Source organism: Pagrus pagrus, assembly GCF_965226575.1.
Source record: "Pagrus pagrus genome assembly, chromosome: 5".
Classification (NCBI taxonomy): Eukaryota; Metazoa; Chordata; class Actinopteri; order Spariformes; family Sparidae; genus Pagrus; species Pagrus pagrus.
Window position 1 is genome coordinate 2,357,949 of NC_140189.1, and position 25,277 is coordinate 2,383,225.

Sequence of the window (25,277 nt, forward strand, 5' to 3'; positions counted from 1 at the left end):
ATTCATGTATACAGTCTTTAAATCAGAGTTGGAAGAAGTACTCAGATCTTTTCTTTGAGCTACATTGTAGAAATACTGTTACAAGTACAAGTCCTGAGCACTGGCATTAAAATATACTAACAGTACTAGAAGTAAAAGTACCATGGTTTATTTTATAATATACTGTATATAGTTGAGTTATAAACACTGATATTCTAATATGTACTTTAATGGTGCAGCTGGCAAAGGTGGAGCAATTCATTATATTATATTATATTATGTATGTAGACGGCTGACTGCCTTGTGAATCATCTGTCAGTCATTATGAACATCTTATCCATAATATCAAAAATATTACATAATTTATTTTATTGTATTTCAATCTGAATGTGCAAAGTAATTTATCAAAAATGTAGTACTGTCTGATAGAAAGTAGAATAGCCTATATGCCTCTTAAAATGTACTGGAGTGGCAAGGGGCAGAAAATAAAATTACTCAGGTAAAGTGCAAGTACCTCAAAATTGTAAGTATAGAACAAAAGTAAATGTGCAGTTACTTTACACTGCTGTACAGTACTACGCGTTATGAGAACACCCCCCTTCTATCCGAAATTATACAGAACAGAAATCAATGGGACTATATTGGGTTCTGGACATTTTCAAGTTACAGCTTGTAATTGCTTAGTTAGTTGTGTACTAGATGATGTCATCTTTGTGATTGGACAATATATTAATCTTAATTCCATAGCTCAATACACATACAGTATACTATTTCATAGTGTCAACCTCTCTGAACTAATTTCTGATATCAACAACTCAGGCTTCTCCAGGCTGTCTTATGACAGTTGGCTCCTTTTTTTTAAATTTCCAGTTGAGCAGGGCTCCATGATCTCACTGTCACATCAAACTGCTTAATGATGAAATAAATTATGATTGCACTTTTTAAATAATTCTGTGTATATTGCAATCTATTTTGCAGTAATCCTCCCAAACCTGTTTCAGGATTTTACACCGAGCTTCTCTCTCCTCCTCTCCACTCCATCTGTATACATTATGCCTGTATACATGCCCCATCTCTGCATGTCACTGACTTCACTTCTTCCCCGGAGTCCTTGTGCTTTCTAGTCCTACAGGATCCCATGGATCCTGGTCGCGCCCGGGTCGTGGATCATGGATGCGCCTACTGCCATGGCCCTGCCTGACACCCACCACTACTGTTGCTAATATTAGTCATATCTCTGTTACATACGTTCCACTACTATTATTGTAATGCATTACTACATACTATCCTTACCGTTCACCACTACTACTGTTATTACTAGTAATCACATTTCCATTATGTGCATTTCATTATTATTGCTGTAATACCTCTTTATGTACTTTCATTCCTGTCAACCATCCATTATAATTGTATACATTGTGATCAGTGCACGTCTGTCCGTCCTCGGAGAGGGATCCCTCCTCTGTGGCTCTTCCTGAGGTTTCTTCCGCATTTTTTTTTTCCCTGTTAAAAGGGCTTTTTTTATAGTTTTTCCTCACTCGAATCGAGGGTCGAAGGACAGAGGGTGTCGTCTCTGTACAGATTGTAAAGCCCTCTGAGGCAAACTGTGATTTGTGAATTTGGGCCATACAAATAAAATTTGATTTGATTTGAATTTGATTTGATTATCCCAGAATTGTTGATTAAATCAGAAATTAGTTTGACATTATGAAATAACATATCTGCACTGAGTTTAGAAATTAAGCTTGATATTGTGTCCTAGCAAACGGAACAGGATGACATCGTCTATGTAACAAACCAAGCCATTTCATGCTGTAACTTGCACATTTCCTGAAACCCGATTAAAAACAGGCTCAATATCACTCACAGAAAACCTTTAAGTCGACACGATACAAATATCTATTGATGAAATAAAACCACTGTATATATAGCCAGATCAAAGTCAGAAAAATGATCTAATTTCAAAAAATCATTAACGATGAAGGACTAATATAGCATCTTTAAATGTTTTTTATATTTATACAATAAGTATTAACATGTTCAAATGTACAGTCAAAATAACCCAAACAGTAGGTCAGCCCCAAAGCTGTATTTAACAAGATCTGTGACACTCAGTTTTTTTATGAAGGACCATTAACTTGCAGATATGTCAGAACTACGTCAGTACTACATAGAACCAAAATTTGGTTTCAAGAAAGTGAAAAGTAGTGGAGATATGAATTTGAATGACAAAAAATGACTTCTTGTCATTATTGTAACCATTTAGCCACAACTATTTAAATGAAAACATGTCGACAAGTTTCCTTTCGGTCTCTTGCATATTCAGGACAAATTTCAACCCAATCCAATGAAAAATAAGTGATTGGTGAGGCTTTGAATACACATACAAAGAATCAATAAAATTTAGCCCAGAGGGCCAAACTTAAAAAAAATCATACCTTATGAAGTATTTAGAGGACAGCTATAGGATTTTGCAGGGTCTCATGAATTTAATAGAACTTTCAATATGATTTTTTTTCGAGAAAATCCATGACATGAACTTGTTGAGTTGAGTTTGCAAGGAATGACCCATAAACAAACGCTCAAGCAAGTGAGATGAACAGAGTTAACTCAACTACTATATGCACACAATTGTCTCTCTAGATCAGGGTGGATCAGACAAAAAAGAACATATTACATATATACTCTGTGTAAGATCATTAGGGCTGGGTACTGGGCTCTGTACTTTTAAGGGTAGCGACCGAATTACATCGGTACTACAAAGTAGCTATTTACATTTAATCAATCGGTGCCAAATTTCAGTACCTGAGAGTGCATCTTTACAGTAATGTAATAGAGAGATACAGAGTGAGACGTTTCCCCAAAACTCAGCCACTGACCGCATCCAAAATTACTTACCCACTACTAAAACCCACTTTTTGGGTTCATTAGTATGTCTGAAACATTGGAATGAAACCAATAGTATGTGAACTGCGTACTGTTTACGAGGAAATATTACGGCATGCATTTGATTCCTGAATCGCGCTAACAGAGGCTACAGTGTTAAAAGTTTATTTAGAAATGATACGTTTTAATTCACATACAACATAAATGAAATGTGTGCTTTGCAGAATTATTTAGTATTTAATATGCTCTGCACTACTGCAAATTCAGAAACACTGATACCCTTTCACAAAATTAGTTTTGTATATGTGGGTTATGCAGGAAAACCCTCACACCAGCATTTCACAACAGTTTTATTGTCTGCATGTGTAGAATATGTCACAGACATGAAGAGAATACACACAACAGTTGAGGGGCACTTTCTTTCCCTAAAAATATGCATTTGACATTTTCACATTGCCAGGAGACTATATTCCCTTTTTCCTTTTCTTTTTCCCCTTGTGTGTCACATGTCTAATCACAAATACGCGGGAAAAGCAGGAGGAAACAGTAGGAAGCAACTCATCATATGTCAGACTACATCCAGAAGACACTAAACTTTGTTTTAAAAAGTCTTAATCAATAAAATTCTAAAGTAGACAACGTGTTTTTTCCAGAGCTGTTTTCAGAAGTTGCTAAGAAGTGAGACATCTTGCTCCTTTCTCATCTCTGTTGAGTGTTGCACATGCACAGTACTGATCAGGCAGCTGACTAGGAGGGAAGCCACTAACAACAGCAATTTTTTAATTTTTAAAATTCTTTTAAGTCTCTCTTTCAAACTCTGTGCTGACTGACTGAAGTCCACAGGACAGACAAATTTAAAAGTATTACCAATCCAGCGGCCTTAACTTGAACAAGCATCATATCATCACGCCTGAGAAGGGGTGAAAATACCATATTCATTGAGTCCATTGATGTGGTATAAAAAGTGGATTATACACTTTCACATTATTTATGATTTATGATTAACCCCCCACAGAGATGTCATCGTCGATCATGATGTTTCACTATGGGCATCATCATATGCCAATTCAGTCGAAATAACCCAACCTTAATGTCTAATTACAAATCAACAAAGCTGTGCCATGGTTTAAGACTAGCTGAAACCTACAAAGACTGGACAAGCCAAGTTTTAAGTCTTTGGTATTTCGGTATTTGACGACCTGAGAATGAGACTCTAAAATCAACTATCTTTCATTAGAATCACTTTAAGAGTTTGCCTACGTTCACATTATATACAGTCAACACTGTTGTTGAGGTAGCTGATGTTTTTGTATAGTGATTATGCATCCAAAGGTGCCTACACGTACTGCCTTCCTGGAGCCAATGTTCTGGACATCATTTTATTGTTAGTATTGCTTAACTCAGCAGTTGAGGGGGGGAAGAGCTAAGTTGGTGTCTGTGCTGTAACTTATCGCTTTGATCAATAACTTTGAAGGTATTCCAGAAATTGTTTGCTCCTGATTCCGTACTCCTGGACCAGGTGGTGGAGTTAAACCACTGTATTATTCTAAAAGATGTGTTGAAAGTGTGTGATTCCCTTCTCTGAAAATGTGCGGAAGTCAACTGGATTCTTGTTGATTAGAGGGTCAGGGTTGTTCCAGATGGGAGTGAATGTTGATGGTGCCAAAGTGGAGTTTGTGACTTGGTGGAATCTCCACCAGGCTGTTGGTGTTGCTGATATTATTATTGAATTGAAACAAGGTGAAGGATTTAGTGGAATGGCTGAGAAATGGTAAGTCTGAGATCAAAATGTTGTCACAAACTGCCCGTTCAATATCTAAGTGTGTTCTGATTAGTGGGTGTGGATCCATTTAAATATGTATTGAAGTCAGTTTGCCAGGGAATAATGATAGACATTTGGTGCTGCAAGTCCTCCTTGTGTTTTTGGTTTTTGTTGAGTTGTTAGTTTGATTCTTGGTGTTTTGTTTTACCAGCAGAATTTGGAATTTATTGAGTCTAGAGATTTGAACCAGGAATGGGTGGGTTGAGTTGGAATCACTGTGAAAAGGTAATTTATTTTATGGAGTACTGTCATTTTAACAGCTGCTATTCTGCCCATGATGGAGAGTGAAAGGTTCATCCAGCAGAGGAGGTTATCAGTTATAGGTTTAAGAAGTGGGGTGAAGTTGAGACTTAACAATTCTGACAACCAGTGGGAGATAAAGGGATAGGTAGCGTGTGGGCTGCCACATCCCAGCTGTTACTATGCAGTGGAAGGATAGAAGATTTATGCCAATTTATGGAGTAATTAGAGATGTTGGAGTATGTTTCTATAAGAGTTTGATTGTCTCTTGTAGTAGTGAGTGAGGGTTTTGAAGGAGGAGCAATATGTCATCCACAAAAAGTACAAATTTTATGGTGTGAATTTGGTGTCTGGATTCCTTTGATGCAGTTGTTTTGACAAATGGCTACAGCTTGTGGTTCAATGAAAATGTTGAAGGGAGTGGGCATCTTTGCCTAGTCCCCCTGTGCAGTGGGAAGCCTTGTGATGTTAGTCCGTTGGTGACTACAGTGGCCGAAGGTGCAGTGTATAGAATTTTTACCCATTTAATAAATGATTCCCCAAAGTAAAATTCTTGCATTGCGTGTATAAGAAATGACCAGTTTACTCTGTAGAAGGCTTCTTGTCTTCTTGAAGGCTCTTGTCAATTCTATTTCTGTCAATTCTATTTCTTATCTTCTTATTATATTGTTTATTTTTTTACTTTTTTATTATTGTTTATTGTAATTACTGTCCTTTGCCTGCTGTGACAAAGAAATTTCCCCATTTGCGGGACAAATAAAGGAATTCTGATTCTGATTCTTCTGCATCTAATGACACGATGATGGTTCCTGTTTGTTGTAGTGATGAATAAGCCATTAAATGTCTGTAAAAGTCTGCATGAGTTACTGAATGAATGTCTACCTTTGATAAAGCCGGTTTGGTCTGGGTGGATTATGGATGAAATTATTTTTCTATTCTGTGAGTAACTAGATGGTAGTGTCGGTTCTTTGTTGAGTTTTAGATGCAGTGAAACTGTGGCTGTCTTCATGTTTGCTGACATTCTTGAATTTTGTTTTATTTTAGTTAAAGGTCTGTTGAGTATTGGAACTAAAATCAACCAGAAGTGTGTATAGAACTCAGCAGGGAAGCCATCAAGACCTGGTGCTTTATTGTTGGGCAAGAGCTCGAGGGCAGTGGAGAGTTCAATCTCTGTTATTGGTGATTCAAGTGTGTTGATTTGTTCCTTACTAAGTTGCAGTAAATTAATGCTGTTAAGAAATGAGTGGATGTCCTCTTGACTTGGGCTTTTTTCTGATGAATATAAATTGGCATAAATTATGACAAGCTTATTACCATTGCACATGCTTTGATTCCATCCTCACCTCTCCTTTCCTCGAAATTTGGTCTGTTAAATGTGAGATCACTGTCAAACATATCATTTATCTGTCAAGATCTAATACTTATTTTGTTTCTTTATCACTGAATCATGGCTTACTCCAGGTGACCTTGTCCTTCTCATTGAAGCCACTCCCTCAGGTTACTCTCACTTTCATTAACCCAGGCTACATACATGAGGTACTGGGGTTGCTGTAATTCACAATAGTTCCCTCAAGTGTTCCACTGTTTCAAGAGGTCCTTTTTAATCTCTCATTCATTTATCAGTGAATTGTCTGATCTTCTTTCTCACATTGCCCCGAAATTCGACAATATTCTAATTCTCTGAGATTTCAGCATTCACATTTGAATTCCCCCCTATTAGGGTTAGGGTTATATCTGATGACAGTGCAATATTGTTCCACGCTCGGCTCCTCTCCACTCCTACATTATAAATTCTTCCACAGCCACATGGTTTGCAGAAGCCTACAGTGAAGCCCCCATCATTATCAACATGGAGGATGCACCATCAAATACCAGCACAGAGGAACGTGTCTCTCTATTTAAAAATACAGTTTCAGCCTCCCTCGACTGTGTTGCACCATTCAAAACAAAAAAACGTAAACCACTGGCCTCTTCATGGCTTTATAACAGTGATAATAGTGAATTAAGAAGAGCTTGCAGAAGGGCAAAGCGAAAGTGGAAGCGGTATAAATTGCAGATCTCATTTTAAATTATGAAGGATCTCTTGGTCCAGTACCAGCAGGCTGTCAAAAATGCCAGGGCTCAATACTTCTCTGATATTATGCCAAAAAACCCAGGGCTCTATTTAGCGTTTTAAATTCTGTCACCTCCTCCTTTCTCCTGTTTAGAAACATCTGTCTCTAAATGTGAGGATTTCCTAAACTTCTTCAGGGACAAAATACTTAACATCAGAGCTACTGTTATTTCATCTGTAAACGATCTGTCCATGCACTTTGAAAACACTGCAGTCCTACATTCATTTTCTTTCATCACATTACCAGCATATTATTTCTAATATGAAGACCTAAACCTGTGTTGGGCTCTTTTGTGTCCTGCAAAGCTCTTTGGATCATCTGGGTTGTGTAAAGTGCTATATAAATAAAGTTCAGCTGAGTTGAGAGTTAAGTAACCAGTACACCAGTAACACTAGTCTGCTCTGAGCACCATAGCTCTCTCACTTTCTCTCGCTCGACCACTCACACAATACGCACTTTATTCTTAAAAGAGCCATGCGACGAGATAGCCAAGCTTGGAGGATGATGCATGACTCCCAGACTTTATTACAGCCTTTACCATAACTCCAAAATAACATCTTAAATCTTGTGACTTTGCCAAATATTTTTTGAATCATATTGTACTCAAACAGTGTGGATCATCAACATTGCCAGGAAAGGACTCAGAAAATATGAAATATCCTAAAAATGCCAAAATACATGGGAGGGGGGCTAAATTAAATATATGCTAAGCCATAATATGCCCTTTAAAATAAGAAATAAAAATACTGTAAATGTAATTCTGGGTATTGAGTACATTATTGATCAATGAAATAGTGATAAAAAAGGTAAAATGTCATGACCAATTCCACACATTCTTCACAGTGGAGTTGGTCCAGAATGTGAAAAGTCGTGGGGCTCCTCCAGACAAATGTGCTGGCTCAGCTTGACTCAGTTTGACTTCCAGTGCAGCAGGAATGTGTATTTCCATTACAAGAAGACTTGAAGGTTTTTAACTAATGATACCTTGTGTTGGGGAGTTGTCAAAGAAGCATCTGTAAAAACTAATTCTCTCTGCAGTGATTATAAGAACAGGATTAAGGGCTATTTGAGCACTGAATGGACATGTACTGTTACTGAGTACAAGTAAATACATTGTCTTGATGTAATTTGCTGATTGTTTGAAGTCAATCGCTTGTTTCTTTTATGTGAAAGTTTTTATATTGTTTTTTGATAAGTTGTTGTTGGTTCCTTTATGTGAAACTTTTTGTGCTGCTGTTTTGGCAAGGTCTCCCTTGTAAAAGAGATTCTGAATCTCAATCGAAATATTTTGAGATAAGGTTAAATAAATTAAAATAAATAACAAAGTATTGTTGAAGAATTAGTATTAATCACATTTTCTATAAATCCCTCACAATGAAAGTCCCCCATTAGGAAGTAATTTCATGCTTTTATTATGAAGCAGCACAATTGGGAAACGTTGGGTTTTCACCAGCAGAAACTTAACACGACTTCCAAAACAGCTGAAAGTGAACATGAGTTACCTGCTACAAGCCAGGCTGAAGTAAATTTTGATAGCGTAAAACCAGAGGTCTACCAGCTACTGTTCAGAGCAGCAAGGTAACATAGGCAATCCCCTTAATCAGTGGATCAGATGATTGGTCATGGATTGTTTTGTTTTCATTTTTGATTTTATTTTGCTTGTGGAACAAAGCGTAACTCGCTGGAAAACTGTAACCTTCCCTGCACCCAAAGGTAATTATGACTATAACTATCAAAACAGAAGTCCAAACTCAGAAGGAGCATGCAGTTTCCTCACAAGAGGATGTCAATAAACATTACCTACATTTTTGTCCCCCCACTGTTTAACCCAAGACAGTGCCATTGGTCTCCAAGACCATATCTTGCCAATACCAACCTCACTGTTGCAGCCAATAATAATTATTAAGGTGCATCCCAATACTTTCATTTTGCATGTTTTGCTTATATCAAATAATATACATCAAACATTTGGGACTCATTATGCCCTGCTGTGGTCTACAGTTAACAGAGCATCTCACATGGGAGATGGTTCCAGATAGATTTCCTCTTTAGTGAGAAAAGACAGAAGATGAGTAGTGCTAAAGTCAAATGAGTCCATCATGCTGAGTAAAATCTGTGGAATGTCTATTTAACTTTGTGAAATAACATCCAAGCTACAAAAAAACCATACAAACAAACAAAAAAACCTGCATTCATGAACACCAACCACCCCTACTGCTACTGGCACTAGTTCAACAGAAAGTTTCATGGCTGCATTTGAAGATATGTAACATTTATGGATTAAAATGTCTAAAAAAGACTAGACATATGTTGAATGTTTTGTTGAGTTGTGTACTTACATTATACTGGATATTTCTAACACATTTCTGACACATTGTCAATCCATAAATTTACTCAAGGTAATGGCGCATTTCATTTGGTCGCCTATTGCTACTTCCAGGAGACAGAGAATGAGGAAGGAAGTTGGCAAACGTGACTAAACATAAGGTGAATAAAACTTTAAACGTTGCCTTGTCCGTGAACATCTGTGCCTGAACCACGTAGATAGATTATCACAAGCAAAGGTAGCCGTTTTATACAATTATTCCACAAGCATTTCAATGCATTACATGCAAAATGCCATTAAAGCACATAATGATTACACCCTGGAAGAATATGAAAAAAAAATTACAGCAAAAAGCAACATTGGTACTAAAAATAAGGCAGCAGTGCCAGCAGCAGGCAGTTACTAATTGCGTAATTTTGTAAGTTAAAAGCCTTTATTTATTTTAACACTCTCACTGCCCACCGTCTATTTCTAACGTGACAACTGCACAGTACAGCTCTACCACTATCAATTACACATTTTATATGCAACTAAATCTCATAGGCTACTGATTAATAGTATGGTGAACTTTTAATGTATGTTCTGCAATTTTATAGAATGCTTCTTTCATAGTCAGCATGGGAAAATGGCCAGGGGACACTACAAACACATTCAGTGGTTCAGCAAGATCAAAAAGAACCTTCCAAATAAAATAAAACAATAGCTTATTCTTATTCTTGCTCAGATGTTCTGCATCACTGATAGATGTTCCTGTTGCGAAAAAGAATCGCAACACTATACATACAGAGGCGCTACTCTAAATACAAATGGCTTTGTTTGTACCATTATGGATCAACAAGTATTCCCTCAGTTAATGATGCCGAAGGCTCATGATCATTATATTATATTGATTATAGAGTAACGAGTGAGTAAAGTAACTACTACATTGAGTGAGTGATTTAGGATAGGATGTACAGAAATTATATACAGGGATACAGCAGGGGTTCTCAAAGTTTTGATAACTATGTGCCAATTTAGGGAGCAATATATGCTTAAGGGCCACAAAGGAAAACCCATGAACTTGTTTTAGGAATTGTTATTGGCCTCATAATGGTACTTAACATTAGAAATTCTGTGCAAATTCTGTGCAAGTCCCCCAAGGTCTGATAAAGTAAGACTAAGAGCCATTTTGTCATTCCTCACCTGGTAGATTTGATGCAGTAGCCCAGTAGGTTATAAAATGTAGGCTATTGAGAATGAAATTACTGAAATGGAAAGATTAAATATAATACATGTATTTCATGACACGTCAGGGACTGCACGGAATGTTACTGAAGGCCACCATTGGCCCATGGGCCGCACTTTGAGAACCACTGTGAGAGAGAGACCAGGAGAAAAAAACTGGCAGGCAGAGGAAGGACAAAAGAGAGGAGCAGCTGTTTGAAGCAGAGTGGTGAGTGAATACAAAGAGGGAGAGAGAATATGAAAGTGAGAGTAAGCGGGAGAATGATGAAACATTGATCATCCATGTCTCTCTCACTGCAGTGGTAGTAAACAATCAGCCAGCCTCCTTTGTCCAAAGCACTAAACCACACCCCCTCCTTTTGTCATGCACTCCCTCCTTCTCTCAGCCGCTCTCTCACCCTCCATTTCTATCTCGTTCAATATCTTTTGCTTTTATAAACCTCCACTTTCACTCCCTTTTACATTATGTCTGCATCTATCCTGCTTCCACTTGTCTCCTTCTCTGTCCCTGTAGCTCTCTCAGTAGAGATGTGACCCTATGTTGCTAATGCTAACTAGCAACTGCTGCTAACAGGCTATCTAATGAAAGAGTGAAGCCAACAGAGGACAGACAGACAGTGTGACAAGCAGACTCATACCTTTGTTGGTAGTAATCCACTTTAGCGATAAAAAAAAGAATCCAGTGGAAAAGCCCAGGACAGCTTTTGATGGTAGCAAAGCTCCCTCGCTCCCTCTCTCTCACACACTAGTTCATCCTCTTCTTTCTCACACACATCTCTGCTCTTACACCCCCCCCCCCCCCCCCTTACTCAACACACACACACACACACACACACACACACACACACTCAGCCCCCCCTCACTCACACACAAATGAGCATTCAGTCAAGCCACAGATACCCACAATCCCTTGCACCACACAAAGACAAGGGGGTGTGACCAATCACACACTGCCTCACTCTGCACCCATGTTTTTTCCCCTCCCTCACTGTGTAATGCCCACAGACATACAAACTTGTGGGCGGGCTGCCAAAAGGTTGTCATGACAACGCATCCCCAGTTGCTCTTCGTTGCTATCACTCATACATTCACACACACACTCATACAAACACAGAGTTTCCACAGTCTTTTCCTTTTTAATATCTCTGTAGCATGTCTCTATTCTGCTATGCATTCTTCACTGTGTCCCTGCATGTGTGTCTGCACATGCTCTCTTGCTGGTGTTGCAGTACTGCAGCTGGGTTCTAGTGTGACCCAGTTAGAACATTAAGGCTGGATGTAGGACAAATACACAAACAAACACACATTTACACACACACACACACACACACAGCCAACAGAACATTCCAGAATTATTACTATGAAACAATGCTTATATAACAGAGCAGTTACAGAATTATCATTTTAAGGTAGTCAAAGTAGTTCTGTGTATTATAATTATTACCACAAAATGCTCACTGTACAGTTACACATTGATGATTCAGATGTTATTACACAATGATCATACTACAAGTATATCATTTAGTATATAGGACAGTTGTATACTGATTGTAGTGTAAATGTAGTAGAGTACAGTAGAGCTACACCTTAGTGCAGGCCTATTCAACTGGACCCCTGTGGACCAAATGTGGTCCTTTAACGACCTCATCTGGCCCTATGATTACTTTCTTAGTATGTATATTAGCCAATTTATTAGGTGTGTCAGTGACTAAGCACAAAAGAATAATCTTATTGCATTTAAAAGGTACTTTTTTTTCCCCAAGTACTTTTGTATGCACAATGTTTATTTTTCAATTGTGAACCAATAAACAAAGTGGAGAAAAAAAAAAAGTTAATTGTTTTATCACATTTAAATTCCAAGCTTTATAGGTCAGACACAGGAAATGTCTGGCCATTTGTCACCTTGTTACCACCCTTGAAGCACGTTTTTAAGTTCCTAAGGAAACTGATTGATTCTATTTGGTTCTGACTCTGGGATTACGATTTGAATCAGAATCTATTTGCAATTCAAAGTCAATTTCAGTAAACACAAAAGCTGGCACTTTTTTCAGGAGCCTCAGTGAACTGTGTGCCAAACCATTCACTTGTGTTTTAAGTTCACTGAATTTCAATGACAAGAATCACTGGCAGGAAAGCCGACTGTTTTTTGATTAAGGTCGCCATTTCTCAAATAGAAAAAAAAAGAGATCATCTTGCAACCATGGATCTATAATAATACATCTATGCTTGCAACACCCATGTTCTTGTTCCCACCCATAACTACTCAATAGTCATTACTAAATTATTACATCAGTACTCAGCAGTGTTGGGAAGTAACGCGTTATTAGTAACGCCGTTACGTAACGTTGTTACTTTATTCAGTAACTAATAATGTAGCGCGTTGTTTTTTAAAATTCGGTAACTCCGTTTCCGTTACCAAAGGCTGCGTTAAAGCCGTTCCTTTTGGTGAGGTTTTACAACGGCACACAGTTCCCATAACATTTTAGCGATCAATAAAGTTTCATTGAATTGAAAGAAAGACACTGTAAAAAACAAAGCGCTTGGCGCCCTCTAGCGTCCCACACGTGATCAAACACGCTCCATGAAGAGGACTGGACAGGGTCAGGGCAGAGCATGGGGAAGGGGAAGACAAGTTTCTCCTTGTGGAGATACTCACATTATTTTCAACTCGAGAGCAAAGGGAAAACCAACATTTCGGTAACATGTAAACTGTGTCCCGGGTCAAAAATCCTTTCTACGGCGAAAAACAGCAACAGCAATTTACTGAAGCACCTAGAGAAGCGGCATGCTTCGACCAAGTTAGTAGCTAAGCTAACGTTAGCTTACGCAGCATTCGAGACCGAGAGTCACAGCGAGCACACACCCACTCCACCCAAGCAGCAGCGGTTGGAGTTCGACAGACGGACTTATAGCCAGGCACAACTGGTTAAAACAATAGCACGGTATGTTTAATTCTCTTTTAGCACTATCGGGCTATTATTCCAAGAGTCCAATGGTAAAATTTTACAGATAAAAACAAATAAAAGATTTTTTCCTCTCAGGTATGTAGTGGAAAACATGCTGCCCATCTCCACAGTGGAGGACCCTGCTTTCAGGCAGATCATCAGCATGGTGCCCTGCACAGGTAATAATAATAATTATAAAATGGAACTTGCATGCAAGCGAAAACATACGTGTTGCTAGGGCAACCGTCATTGTTTACCGTGCCACACTTCTGTCTCCACTGCAATCACACACGCAAGAAAGGATCGACCCTTGAAGTGTTGATGGCCAAGACACTGGAGAAGAAGGAAGGTCTGACTGCGGCAATGGGCCTACCTGATGCCATAGTTCAGGTAAGAAACATTCCATCAACACATGGAAATGTATGTATATTTTACCAAAGACATTTTATGTAAGACATGGCACTGGTAGTCATATTGGTAATACCCACAAGTCTCCATTCATAAAGATGATGTTTCTTATGATTAAGTATCTTTGATTTTACTCAAAAGGGAATATTTTACTTATGCTAATACCTATGTCACTGTGTGTTTGCAGGCTATCAAAACCCGATTTGCCTCCGTCTTGGAAAGCGAAGATGCTATGGTCGCGGCTGCCTTGCTTCCCATGTTCAAACTGCGATGGTGTAAAGACCAGGAGAAGAAGGAGATGGTGAAGGGATACCTGGCAGCAGAGTGTCACAAGGTTACCCCTCAGCCTGGCCCTGTGCAGCAACCAGAGGTACCAACAACACTAACACCAAGCACCTCCAAAGCACAGGACTTTTTTAACTTTGAGGAGGATGATAGCACCTTCAGTTCTGTCGAATCTGAGATAATATCCTACTTGAGAACAGCCGAAACAGAGATGGATGTACTCCAACAATTTCCCACAATAAAGGAAGTCTCTCTGAAGAAAAATGCTGCTACTCCGTCCAGCGCCCCTGTTGAGAGGCTGTTCAGTTTGGGAAGTCTGGTACTGTGTCCCAAGAGGAACAAGCTCAAAGACAAAAGGTTTGAGAAGCTGCTTCTCAGGAGGTATAACTACTGGTTTCAGCGCTAACTCTCCACTCAAACAATCATTCAGATCTCTGCAAGTAAGCACTCTTTTTATTTTAAATAAGTGAGCTTATCCTTTGCACTTTTTGAATAATGATCTATCAGCTCACTCTGTTAGTTGGCATAAAATGCTGGTATGAAACTCTATAACTGACATTCTGGATGTGCCAGCAGATTGCTCTGGTGGACATTTAACTAGCCAATAGGTCTCTCACCTATTTCATGGATATGTTGACCATTGTTCAGGTTTGATTTTGAGCAGCTGGTGGTGTTATGCATCATTTTCATATTTCATTGTCTTAGACAGAAGTTCTTAGGTGCTGAGTGAAAGCACATTAATTTGACTTGATTCTGAATAATAATTCAGATTGTTTATATCAGAATGTCGTTTCCAGTTATTTATATCAGAATGTCTGTATTTGCTTTTAAGCCACTTTAATTTTTTTGGAGGTTTGTTTTTGAATAATAAATAAGAAAGATAGGCTTGCAGTTTATAGCCTATGGCAGATTTTATGGCCTGACTGAAATAAATTAGGCATTGAAAAAATACTTGGTGTTTGTGTCAAGGTTTGTGTTGGTGCACAACGGATCATATTGCTTGGCTGATTAGATTCAGTGATGTGGATGCAAATTAATTGAAACGGTTGTTTTAATCAACAGTTTGTATTATTCAGCATCAGTACAGAACTGAAATGACGGCTAGAGGGGAATTCAATCAATCAACCTTTACTTAAAGGGGAACTCTGGTTTTTTGACACCTGGACCTTATTTATAGGTGTAATTATGCTCATATACTCACACAGACAATTGTAGTGCAGCTCGGAGTCCTTCGGACGTTAGTTAGATCCAATCGATCATGACCGCAGCGCACGGGGGCCACGGCAATGGAGCTTCTACATAGGAATTATCTGCCGCGAAACTCGCTCATTTCACCTACATTTTGTCATGAATGGCCAGTGTCATCATGTCAGCTCAGCTACCTTGTTGTCGTCAACCCTGTTCCTCCTTTATTTCTCCTGCCTAATAGCTTCAGTCTGTGGTCTGTATTCTACACAAGCCATTACTATAAAGGACAGATATCCAAATTCGCCAAGTTATTTACTTATAAAGCAAACAAATTCATGGAAAGGATTTCTCGGCAATGATAAACCGGGCTGTGGTAGAGACTTTTTTCCATGTCCCGAAAGTAAATTGGAAGACCCAGCCAAAGCCAGCAGGACCGAGCGGCCAACTTTCGATTGAGTAAGTAGTCTATACATGCATAAAGGGTCTATTTTCCATGAATTTGTTTGCTTTATAAGTAAATAACTTGGCGAATTTGGATATCTGTACTTTATAGTAATGGCTTGTGTAGAATACAGACCACAGACTGAAGCTATTACGCAGGAGAAATAAAGGAGAAACAGGGTTGACGACAACAAGGTAGCTGAGCTGACATGATGATAACACTGGCCATTCATGACAAAATGTAGGTGAAATGAGCGAGTTTCGCGGCAGATAATTCCTATGTAGAAGCTCCATTGCCGTGGCCCTCGTGCGCCGCGGTCATGATCGGTTGGATCTAAATAACGTCCGAAGGACTCCGAGCTGCACTACAATTGTCTGTGTGAGTATATGAGCATAATTACACCTATAAATAAGGTCCAGGTGTCAAAAAAATTAAAGAGTTCCCCTTTAATGGGAGCATTGGAAAAACTTTTTAAAGTAACTAAAAAGTAACTTTCTCAGTAACGCATTACTTTTTGGTTTAAGTAACTGAGTTACTAACTGAGTTACTTTTTTACAAAGTAACTAGTAACTGTAACTAGTTACTATTTTTCAGTAACTAGCACAACACTGGTACTCAGTACACATGGGTCAGACCACACCCATCTTCAAACTCAACCTTCATTTTGATCTCAACTACACACCTGTGAAGTTTTTTGACAGCATGAAATATCCTTCATACAAGCCTGACCTCTCCTGACACAGACACAGTTGGTTGGAAAATTGTTAGTCCTCCTTGTGCTCTGTTATCCCTGGATCCAACTGCAAATCTCATAGGTTAGGCTGGTGGATAGGCTGCTCACATACTCCGTCTTGTGGGTTAATCCAGGGTAGGAGAGCGGAGGAAAAATGTCTTCTTCTGTTGCTGCATTTTTTATACTCTCTCAGCTGGCCATCTATTACTTCAGAGGGTGACCCTGCTTACTTCCTTATAAGGCCATGCAGCCGCTTCCGGTAGCACGATGACTTAATGATCAACTGCTGTTGAGATGTCAACTCATTGTGACATCTCAACTTCTACCACACTTCAACTTGTACATTACTTTTGTCTGATTAATCTCTTCATTGATTTTTTTTAACTGTTTCTCTTTTTAATTTTATTTTTCATTTTTATAACATCATCATAACTTAATTGTAATCATGACAACACTCATTACACATGTGGTTATTAGTGCAATACAAATGGCAGAGCTCTTATAAATTTCTTAATCACTGTCAGGACTAGGTAATAATGTCCTTTTTACGCCATTTGTACTTACTCCTGCCATTACTTGGTGAATGTGGGGATCCCAACTTTTCTGACAACCTCAAAAGTTCTAGAAGTAGCAGCAGAATAGTGCAAAAAAAAAAAACACTCTGCTCCTCCAACCAGCAACACCAAGCTCTCCTCTTCCATCTAGCAACACCAAGCTCCTGTTTACCATCTGGCCAGCAACACCTGGCTCTCCTCCTCCATCCAGAAAAACCAGGCTCCTGTTCTCCATCCAGCCACAACACCAGGCTCTCGTCCTCATTCAGCCAGCAACACAAGGCTCTCTCCCTCCATCCAGCCGCAAACACCAGGCTCTCCTACCTCCACTACTTTACCGTGTAGGTCGGTACTCTTGTCGCCCTCCTCCATTCTCTCCCTCCATTTTTTTTAAATACAGGCATAACAGTACATGTATTTGTATTTCAGCAAGAGTTGAGTATGTTTGTGGAAACGCTTTAAACAAATCATTTACAATGGCATCACAAAATGTGTCGACAAGTTGAAGAGCCAAAATGTGGAAGGTGAGTCCTTCTCCAAACAACATTCAGGCAATAAAGTATATAAAAAATTGGCAAGGTAACAGACCTGTATTGTGTTATCTAACCTTGCTTCCCTCTCTTCGTCCCCATCTGTTTTGATTTCACAGCCAACAGCTGACAAAACTGTTACAAAAGTAAATACAAAAACTATTTTCAAAACAAGTGCTGGCCTTGAAAAAAATCATTCAGAGCCAACAGGTTTGACTGCCAGCTGTCATTCCGGGCTGTTAGGATAATGACACCTTCTTTTGCACTCTAGACCAGAGTGAGTATGGTTCTCACAAAGGCTGTAACTATCAACTTCTTTACACAGAAGCCCTTGATTTGCGAGGCTTTACCAATTGTCATTTCCCTGGCACCATAGTTACACCACGGAAGAATCCACCAGGCCATCTGTAGATGTCCCTTAACATCCTGAGAGCCATTAGCCTGACTCCTGGACTGGCATCTTTGTGGTTCAGATTCAGTGGTGAATGCCCAGAGCCTGCACTCTTATTCCCAGTCCCCTACTGTACAGACAAAAGGCAAGATTAAACACTGCAAGTTTATATATATATATATATATATATAGTAACTTATCACAATGGTTCAAAGTACTTTGAACAAAATAGATAAATAAAAATATGGTCAAGTTTAATAATAGTACAGGCCAATTAAAAATCAATGTCATAAAATTAAAAAAAGCACCATAAAACTGATTAGCTAAAAGCAGTAGAAAAAAGAGCAGCCTTAGGTTCTTAAAATGGTTCCATTTGGGAGAATTCAGAGCTCAAAGGGTTACTGTTTCCAGTGATGAGCAACATAATGGCTAAAAGCAGCTTCACCATGTTTGTTTTAACTCTGGGCTCCACAAGCTGACCGGCCCCTGGCGATCTGAGAGGGCCAAATGTATAAACCATGCGTACACACGAAAAAAGGACTTACGCAACTTTCCATGCAGATTTTCGAATTTAATGTTAAAAAATCCATAGAGGGTGACACATCTTAAACACCATGCATACCATGCACGCAGACTGTTCAGTCAGATTTCTGTGATCAAGGATAAGAAAAGTGTGAAATTTAACAACGTTTTATTTTAGAGCATTTTAGAGCAAGATTATATTTATAGTTCAAAAAATGCACAAGTTGTTAACCTTGTTTCAATTGTCTTCTGTAAGTATTTGTCAGTATGCATTATGATCATTATAATGATGACGATCTTTACATATATGAAGATCATTTTCCGGTATTATTTGGGAGTAATAATACCTTCAGGTGTGACCCACTATCAAGTAATTTAAACTGCACTATATAATGGTTGTAGCTGTGTGTAATGGCTGTGCCATTTTTGCCATTACAATAGCTGCTTTGGCCTTAGTATATGACATTTCCAATTTAGGCGAGAGTGAGCTCTCAGGGACAGTACTGACTTTCTGGCCCATGCTGATGAGCACCGGGGGTTCCCCTGTCCTCGCCCAGGTGCTCACACACACTGTGCAGAGACATGCTTCTTGGCAACTCGCTTGAAATCAGACCACCTTTCTTTTTAAACTCCTCCAAAGTCTGTGGTTCTGAACTCACAGCGTTCACCGCTTCTGTCACTTTCTGCAATTGCACTGGCTTAATTTTGTTGCTGATGCCAGAACTTAAGCCTCCAAATAATACTTGTTTTCGTCTGTCAATTTAATCAATCATTACTTCAAGTTCATAGTCGATAAAATGATGCTTCTTCTTCTTCAACTGCTTCTTTGCGTCTTACATTTCTCCTCAAAACTAAACTAAATTATGGCAATTACATGCAAACCAGGTAATTGGGGTGTGTTTAAAGCCATTCATTCAAATTGTGGGGGTGATCAGATGGCTCGTGCAAATGCATACAATTTCAGGATGATTGAGATGTACTGTATGAAGAAAAGAGACGTGGGAACAGACGTATATGGGGTTTTATAAATCTGACGAAAAGACTGTTTTATACATTTGGCCCCTGCTTGGCTTGTACTCAGCAAATACATCTGCAGCCCAGACCATTTAGAGAATCTTGGACAATAAGTAGGGCCCAGAAATGGGGACTTGAGTTTGCGACTTGGACTTGAGTCGCACTTAAGTCGCACCCTCAGTAACTTGAAACTTGACTAGAGACTGGAGATTTGGGAAACATGAACAATCTCAATAATTAATTTTTTATGGTGCATCAACATTAAGAAAATGTCTGACAAGCTGAACGTCATTCCAGCTGTCTCAATTCAGAGACTATATCCTGGATGAATTGAGACACAGCTTCCCTCATGCTTACTCTTACTTATCTGGTGCGTGCTGCACGCGGCAGTATACTGATGAGCACAACTGCTGCTGCTCTCCCATTTGTCATAAGCTATGCTTAAAGGAACTATACACAAGATACAAACAAAAGAATCGCCAAATGCAACGTTTGCAGAATTAATATAAAGGAATGCTGGATCGACTACATCAAACTTGACCAAGTACCTGAAAACACACCTGGATAGGTCAGTCACTTGGTAATGTGAAAGTTAACCTCAGCGCCTACGGACGGGTAGCAAACATGTTTAGCTCAGCATCAGCTATCTAATGTAAACATTAGCTTGCTACTAGCTTTGTAGCTGAGGGAGGTTCAATTTATTAGATTGGCTTTTGCAAAATATTTTGAAAAGATGAGGGTTTTTTTGCTGCCACACTTGTTCTCATAGAGTGCTGCTTTGCTATTTACTATAGAACCATAAAAAAGTTTTGCATTTAGCTATTGTAGCTGTGTATTTATTTTGCAAAGCAAAATACAGTTATTAATTTTCAAGGAAAGCTTTCATTGTGTATATTTTTTCATATTGCATTGCAATAGCCTGTTTATAGTGATTATATACCAAACAACTAATCAGTGCTGATAATACTCTATGCTAATAGATAAAGGAGTGATGATAACACAGCACGTGCTTTGAATTCCTTGGATATGACTATGCACTGTTCTAAGCAGCCTGGATGGTCTGCAGCAGGCGATAGAACGCACATTACAATAATAAGAGACTTGAGACTTGAATTGCACTTGTGACCAAAGACTTGTTAGTATCTCTGGTTGGGCCTTGAAATCAATTTGGTGTTAAACTGGAAGCTAGTGTAAGGATCTGAGAATTGGAGTATTGTGTTCTTTGTTCCTGGTGTTTGTTTACATTTTAGCAGCATAATTTTGAATACAGGAGATACAAATGTGAGTAATCATTTCTAAGTCTTGCTTGGACACTAAGTTTATTTTAGATGTGTTTTTTTTAAATAGCAGAACAATGATTTTGTGACAGCTTTATTATGGGTACTGAAATTTAAATCCTCATTAGAGATTATGTCAAGGTTTTTGAAATGGGTGTAATTTTTTAGTGCTCTAGAATCAAGGTTGGCACTGAGCACCTCCCTTTATGGTTAGCTGAACAGGAATATTTCAGTCTTATCTTTGTTTAATTTAAGATAATTTGTTGCATCCATGCTGATTCTCAGGAACCTGAAACTGTTCACCTGCTCCACCTCAGCTTCACTGATGTAGACAGAGGTGTTTGTCCTCCTTATTATTCCAACCTTTGCACTGCTCAACTCGGCAATATTGTTGATTTCTTCCCAATACAAACTCTCCATTATAATGTGACCGTTGAGCATGGTGACGTCAGTATACTTAACAACGTAGTTCTCTTGATGTCTGGGAGTGCAGTCATGGGTGTACAGTGTGAACAGGAGGGGGCTGAGCACACAGCCCTGGGGGGTTCTGGTGTTGAACACTAAAGTAGAGGAGGTGTGACTGCCAATCCAAACTGTTGGGTTCTGTTTGTGAGGAAGTCCAATATCCAGTTGCATAGTCAGAGTCTGAGTCAGAATCAGTTTGTACATAAGATTGTGTTGAATGCTGAGCTGAAATCAACAAACTGCATTCTGATGTAGCTATTCTTATTCTCATGCACATGAAGACTGAGTGGAGGGCAGTAGATATAGTATCCTCTGTGGATCAGGATCAGTACAGGAATGATGGTCACTGTCATAACCACTGGGCTAATTGATTGAAGGTGTGTCTTAAACAGTGATGCTCTAATCTGACCACTTTTTTCAGTAACAAGTAATCTAACGCGTTAATATTTCCCAACCAGTAATCAGATTAAAGTTACTTATTCAAGTCACCGTGCGTTTTGTCATTTTCCTTAGTAAAAATATACATTTTTGCTTTCTTCTTGCGTCTCGGGGAGTGATGTCACGTATGCGACAAGTCATTTTTTTGAGTTCGTGTCAGCTAAAGATGAGAATATTAAGGTTCGTTGTACACTCTGTGCTGGCGACAAAGTACTATCAAGCTTCAAAAACACGACGTCAAATTTGAAGAAACATTTGGAGTCGCAGCACAGCACAGTTAAGTTCACAGAGCAAGTCCCACCAGGTGGTGTTAAGCAGAGAGCTGCGAGCAAAGCCATGGCCTCGACTTCTGCAGGAGGTCCCCCACCTCCCAAACAACAAAAGCTGGACTTTGGTGCAAAACAAGTAAGTGGGGGAGAGTTGAAGAAGTTGGTCGGGCGGTATGTTGTAGAGGAAATGCTGCCCTTAAACACGGTTGACTCGAAAGTAACTTGTTATCCAACTTGGTTACTTTTAAAAACAAGTAATCAGTAAAGTAACTAAGTTACTTTTTAAAGGAAACTGTGGCAACACTGGTCTTAAACCAATGATGCACTTGTCCCGATCCCTGCAGTACTATCTTAGAATCATCGCTAACAAAGTGGCTCCGCTAATTCAGTTACAAACACGTTTCATTTCATATAACTTCTTCACAATAACAGCCCCGTTATTCAGTCATTCAAAAGCTTGTATTATGAAGCAGCATTCCAGTTCCATTAGTAACTAAACACTAGACGAAACAGTAAAACACAGCAGATGATTGAAAGAAAAAACAGGACGAGAGAAACTAAAGAGATTCAGTTGCAAGCTATAAAAGTAATGAGAGCTGAAGACACTGACTTTTAAAAACATCTTTCATGCACAGACATCAAAACAAATCAAATCAAATTTTATTTGTATAGCCCAAATTCACAAATCACAGTTGGCCTCAGAGGGCTTTAAATTCTGTACAGAGACGACACCCTCTGTCCTTCGACTCTCGATTCGAGTGAGGAAAAACTTGCCCCCAAAAAAACCCTTTTAACAGGGGAAAAAAAATGCGGAAGAAACCTCAGGAAGAGCCACAGAGGAGGGATCCCTCTCCCAGGACGGACAGACGTGCAATAGATGTCGCATGTACAGAGCAGATCAACAAATCACAATGTATACAATTATAATAGATGGTTGACATGTGCATTTCATTATTATTGCTGTAATACCTCTTTATGTACTTTCATTCCTGTCAACCATCCATTATAATTGTATACATTGTGATCTCGTTCATCTGCTCTGTACATGCGACATCTATTGCACGTCTGTCCGTCCTGGGAGAGGGATCCCTCCTCTGTGGCTCTTCCTGAGGTTTCTTCCGCATTTTTTTTTCCCCTGTTAAAAGGCCTTTTTTTGGGGGCAAGTTTTTCCCCACTCGAATCGAGGGTCGAAGGACAGAGGGTGTCGTCTCTGTACAGATTGTAAAGCCCTCTGAGGCAAACTGTGATTTGTGAATTTGGGCTATACAAATAAAATTTGATTTGATTTGATTTGATTTGAATGAAAGTACATAAAGAGGTATTACAGTAATAATAATGGACATCAATCAATCAATCAATCAATCAAACTTTATTTGTAGAGCGCTTTTCATACATGTTAATGTAACTCAAAGTGCTTTACAGAAATTAAAAGCAGCAGCAGCAACAATTAAAACAACAGCCCCCCCTCCATCCCACCCCACCACGCACACACGCACACACACACACACACACACACACACACGTGACACACAAGTGAGTAAGAATAAATAACTAAATAGTGATAAATGAAACAGGGCATTAACAACAGGTATTGCAGAACTGAGGAACTGAGGAAACGCTATCATCGATGTATTTCACTGAGGAGACACTAGAGGCAGTAAAATAAATAAAATACAAATAAAATAATAAAACTCTAAAACTAACTTAAAAAAAAACAAAAAACTAAAAGAGGTTTAAAAGTCTAATAATAAATAAATAAATAATCATAAATAAAGTAAAACAAGATAAAACAAGATTATTAAAATAAATAAATGAACAGAAAGTGAATAGATAAATAGACTAAAACCAGGTTTAAGCAGGATAAAAGACAATAAATAAATAGAATTCAGCTAAAAGCCAGCCTAAAAAGGTAGGTCTTAAGGTTGCTCTTAAAAGTATCAACATTATCCAGTGCCCTCAGGTCCTCTGGTAGGCTGTTCCACAAACGTGGACCACGGTATTGAAAGGCGGCCTCGCCGTGAGTTTTTGTTCTCACTTTTGGGATGGTTAAAAGGCCGTGACCAGAGGACCTGAGGGCCCTGGAGGGTTCATACGATAAAAGCAAATCTGATAAATAAGTTGGGCCAAGGCCATTAAGAGCTTTAAAAACTAATAAAAGGATCTTAAAATCAATCCTGAAGCAGACAGGTAGCCAGTGCAGAGACTTTAAAATTGGTGTGATGTGTGCTCTCTTTCTGGTCTTAGTCAACACTCGTGCTGCAGAGTTTTGGAGAAGTTGTAACTGAGCTAAGTTCTTTTTTGGGAGACCAGAAAGTAGAGCGTTGCAATAATCAATGCGGCAGGTGATAAAAGCATGCATTAGTGTCTCTGTACTGGCTTGGGAGAGGAACGGTCTCACTCTGGCAATGTTTTTGAGATGATAAAAAGCTGTCTTAGTTATGTTTCTAATGTGTGGGTTAAAACTGAGGTCTGAATCGAAAATGACACCAAGGTTTTTTACTTGGTTAGCCGGTTTTAATGCCAGGGCGTTCAATTTTGTATTAATCATCTGTCTTTGAGCTTCAGAACCAATAAATAAGACCTCGGTTTTGTCCTGGTTGAGCTGAAGAAAATTTTTTGCCATCCAGGACTTGATATCTAAAATACAGTTAAAAAGGGCATCGATTGGCCCTGGGTCATCAGGAGACACGGCGATATACAGCTGTGTGTCATCAGCATAACTGTGGAAGTTGATGCCGTGCTTCCTGATGACGTTCCCAAGTGGCAGCATGTATAGGTTAAAAAGTGTTGGACCTAAAATTGAGCCTTGCGGGACAACACAGGTAATTTTGTAGCTCTTAGATGAGTATCCCTCCATACTCACGAAAAATGTTCTGTCAGTAAGATAAGATTTAAACCAGTTAAAACAGTACCAGAGATTCCAACCTGGTTGCGAAGTCTGTCTAAAAGAATTGAATGGTCCACTGTATCAAAGGCTGCACTTAAATCAAGAAGTACTAAAATCGATGGTTTTGTCCTGTCCAAATTTAACCTGAGGTCATTAACAATTTTTACTAGTGCAGTCTCAGTGCTATGGTTTGTCCTAAAACCTGATTGGTAAATTTCATAGATTTCATGGGTTATCATAAAATCATTTAACTGATTAAAAACAAGTTTCTCTAAAATGTTGCTTAAAAATGGTAGATTGGATACTGGTCTGTAATTATTAAGTATGGAGGGATCTAA

General features: G+C 38.9%; 2 protein-coding genes across 7 annotated transcripts in view; one reads left to right on the plus strand and one right to left on the minus strand.

Moving 5' to 3' along the window:
* Positions 1-25,277, minus strand: part of LOC311257018 (storkhead-box protein 2-like) — a 142,413-nt gene that overhangs the window by 48,041 nt on the left and 69,095 nt on the right. The window contains exon 1 of one of the 3 annotated variants that reach the window (XM_084352460.1): positions 11,230-11,344. The exons of the other annotated variants lie outside the window; for them this stretch is intronic. The gene's annotated coding sequence lies outside the window, so the exon portion shown is untranslated. Of the gene's footprint in view, positions 1-11,229; positions 11,345-25,277 lie in introns of those variants that run through there. 3 annotated transcript variants of the gene reach the window in all.
* On the plus strand, positions 13,835-17,692 carry LOC311257365 (uncharacterized protein). 4 transcript variants are annotated; one of them, XR_014622612.1, is made up of 4 exons: positions 13,835-13,926; positions 14,132-14,669; positions 17,298-17,485; positions 17,576-17,692. XR_014622612.1 is itself a non-coding variant. In XM_084352963.1 (4 exons), the coding sequence occupies exons 1-4, from the start codon at positions 13,858-13,860 to the stop codon at positions 17,583-17,585; spliced, it is 450 nt and encodes a 149-aa protein (XP_084209089.1). In that variant the 5' UTR covers positions 13,835-13,857; the 3' UTR covers positions 17,586-17,692. The 4 variants fall into 4 exon arrangements, 3 of the variants coding, with proteins under 3 accessions (XP_084209089.1, XP_084209087.1, XP_084209088.1); XM_084352963.1 differs by having other exon boundaries at positions 14,132-14,314; XM_084352961.1 differs by having other exon boundaries at positions 17,298-17,692.

Coding starts and splice junctions, on each gene's coding strand:
- LOC311257365 (XM_084352961.1), top strand. CDS start 13,858: ATGGCCAAGACACTGGAGAAGAAGGAAGGTCTGACTGCGGCAATGGGC. Junction 13,927..14,131: donor TACCTGATGCCATAGTTCAG/GTAAGAAACATT, acceptor GTGTGTTTGCAG/GCTATCAAAACCCGATTTGC.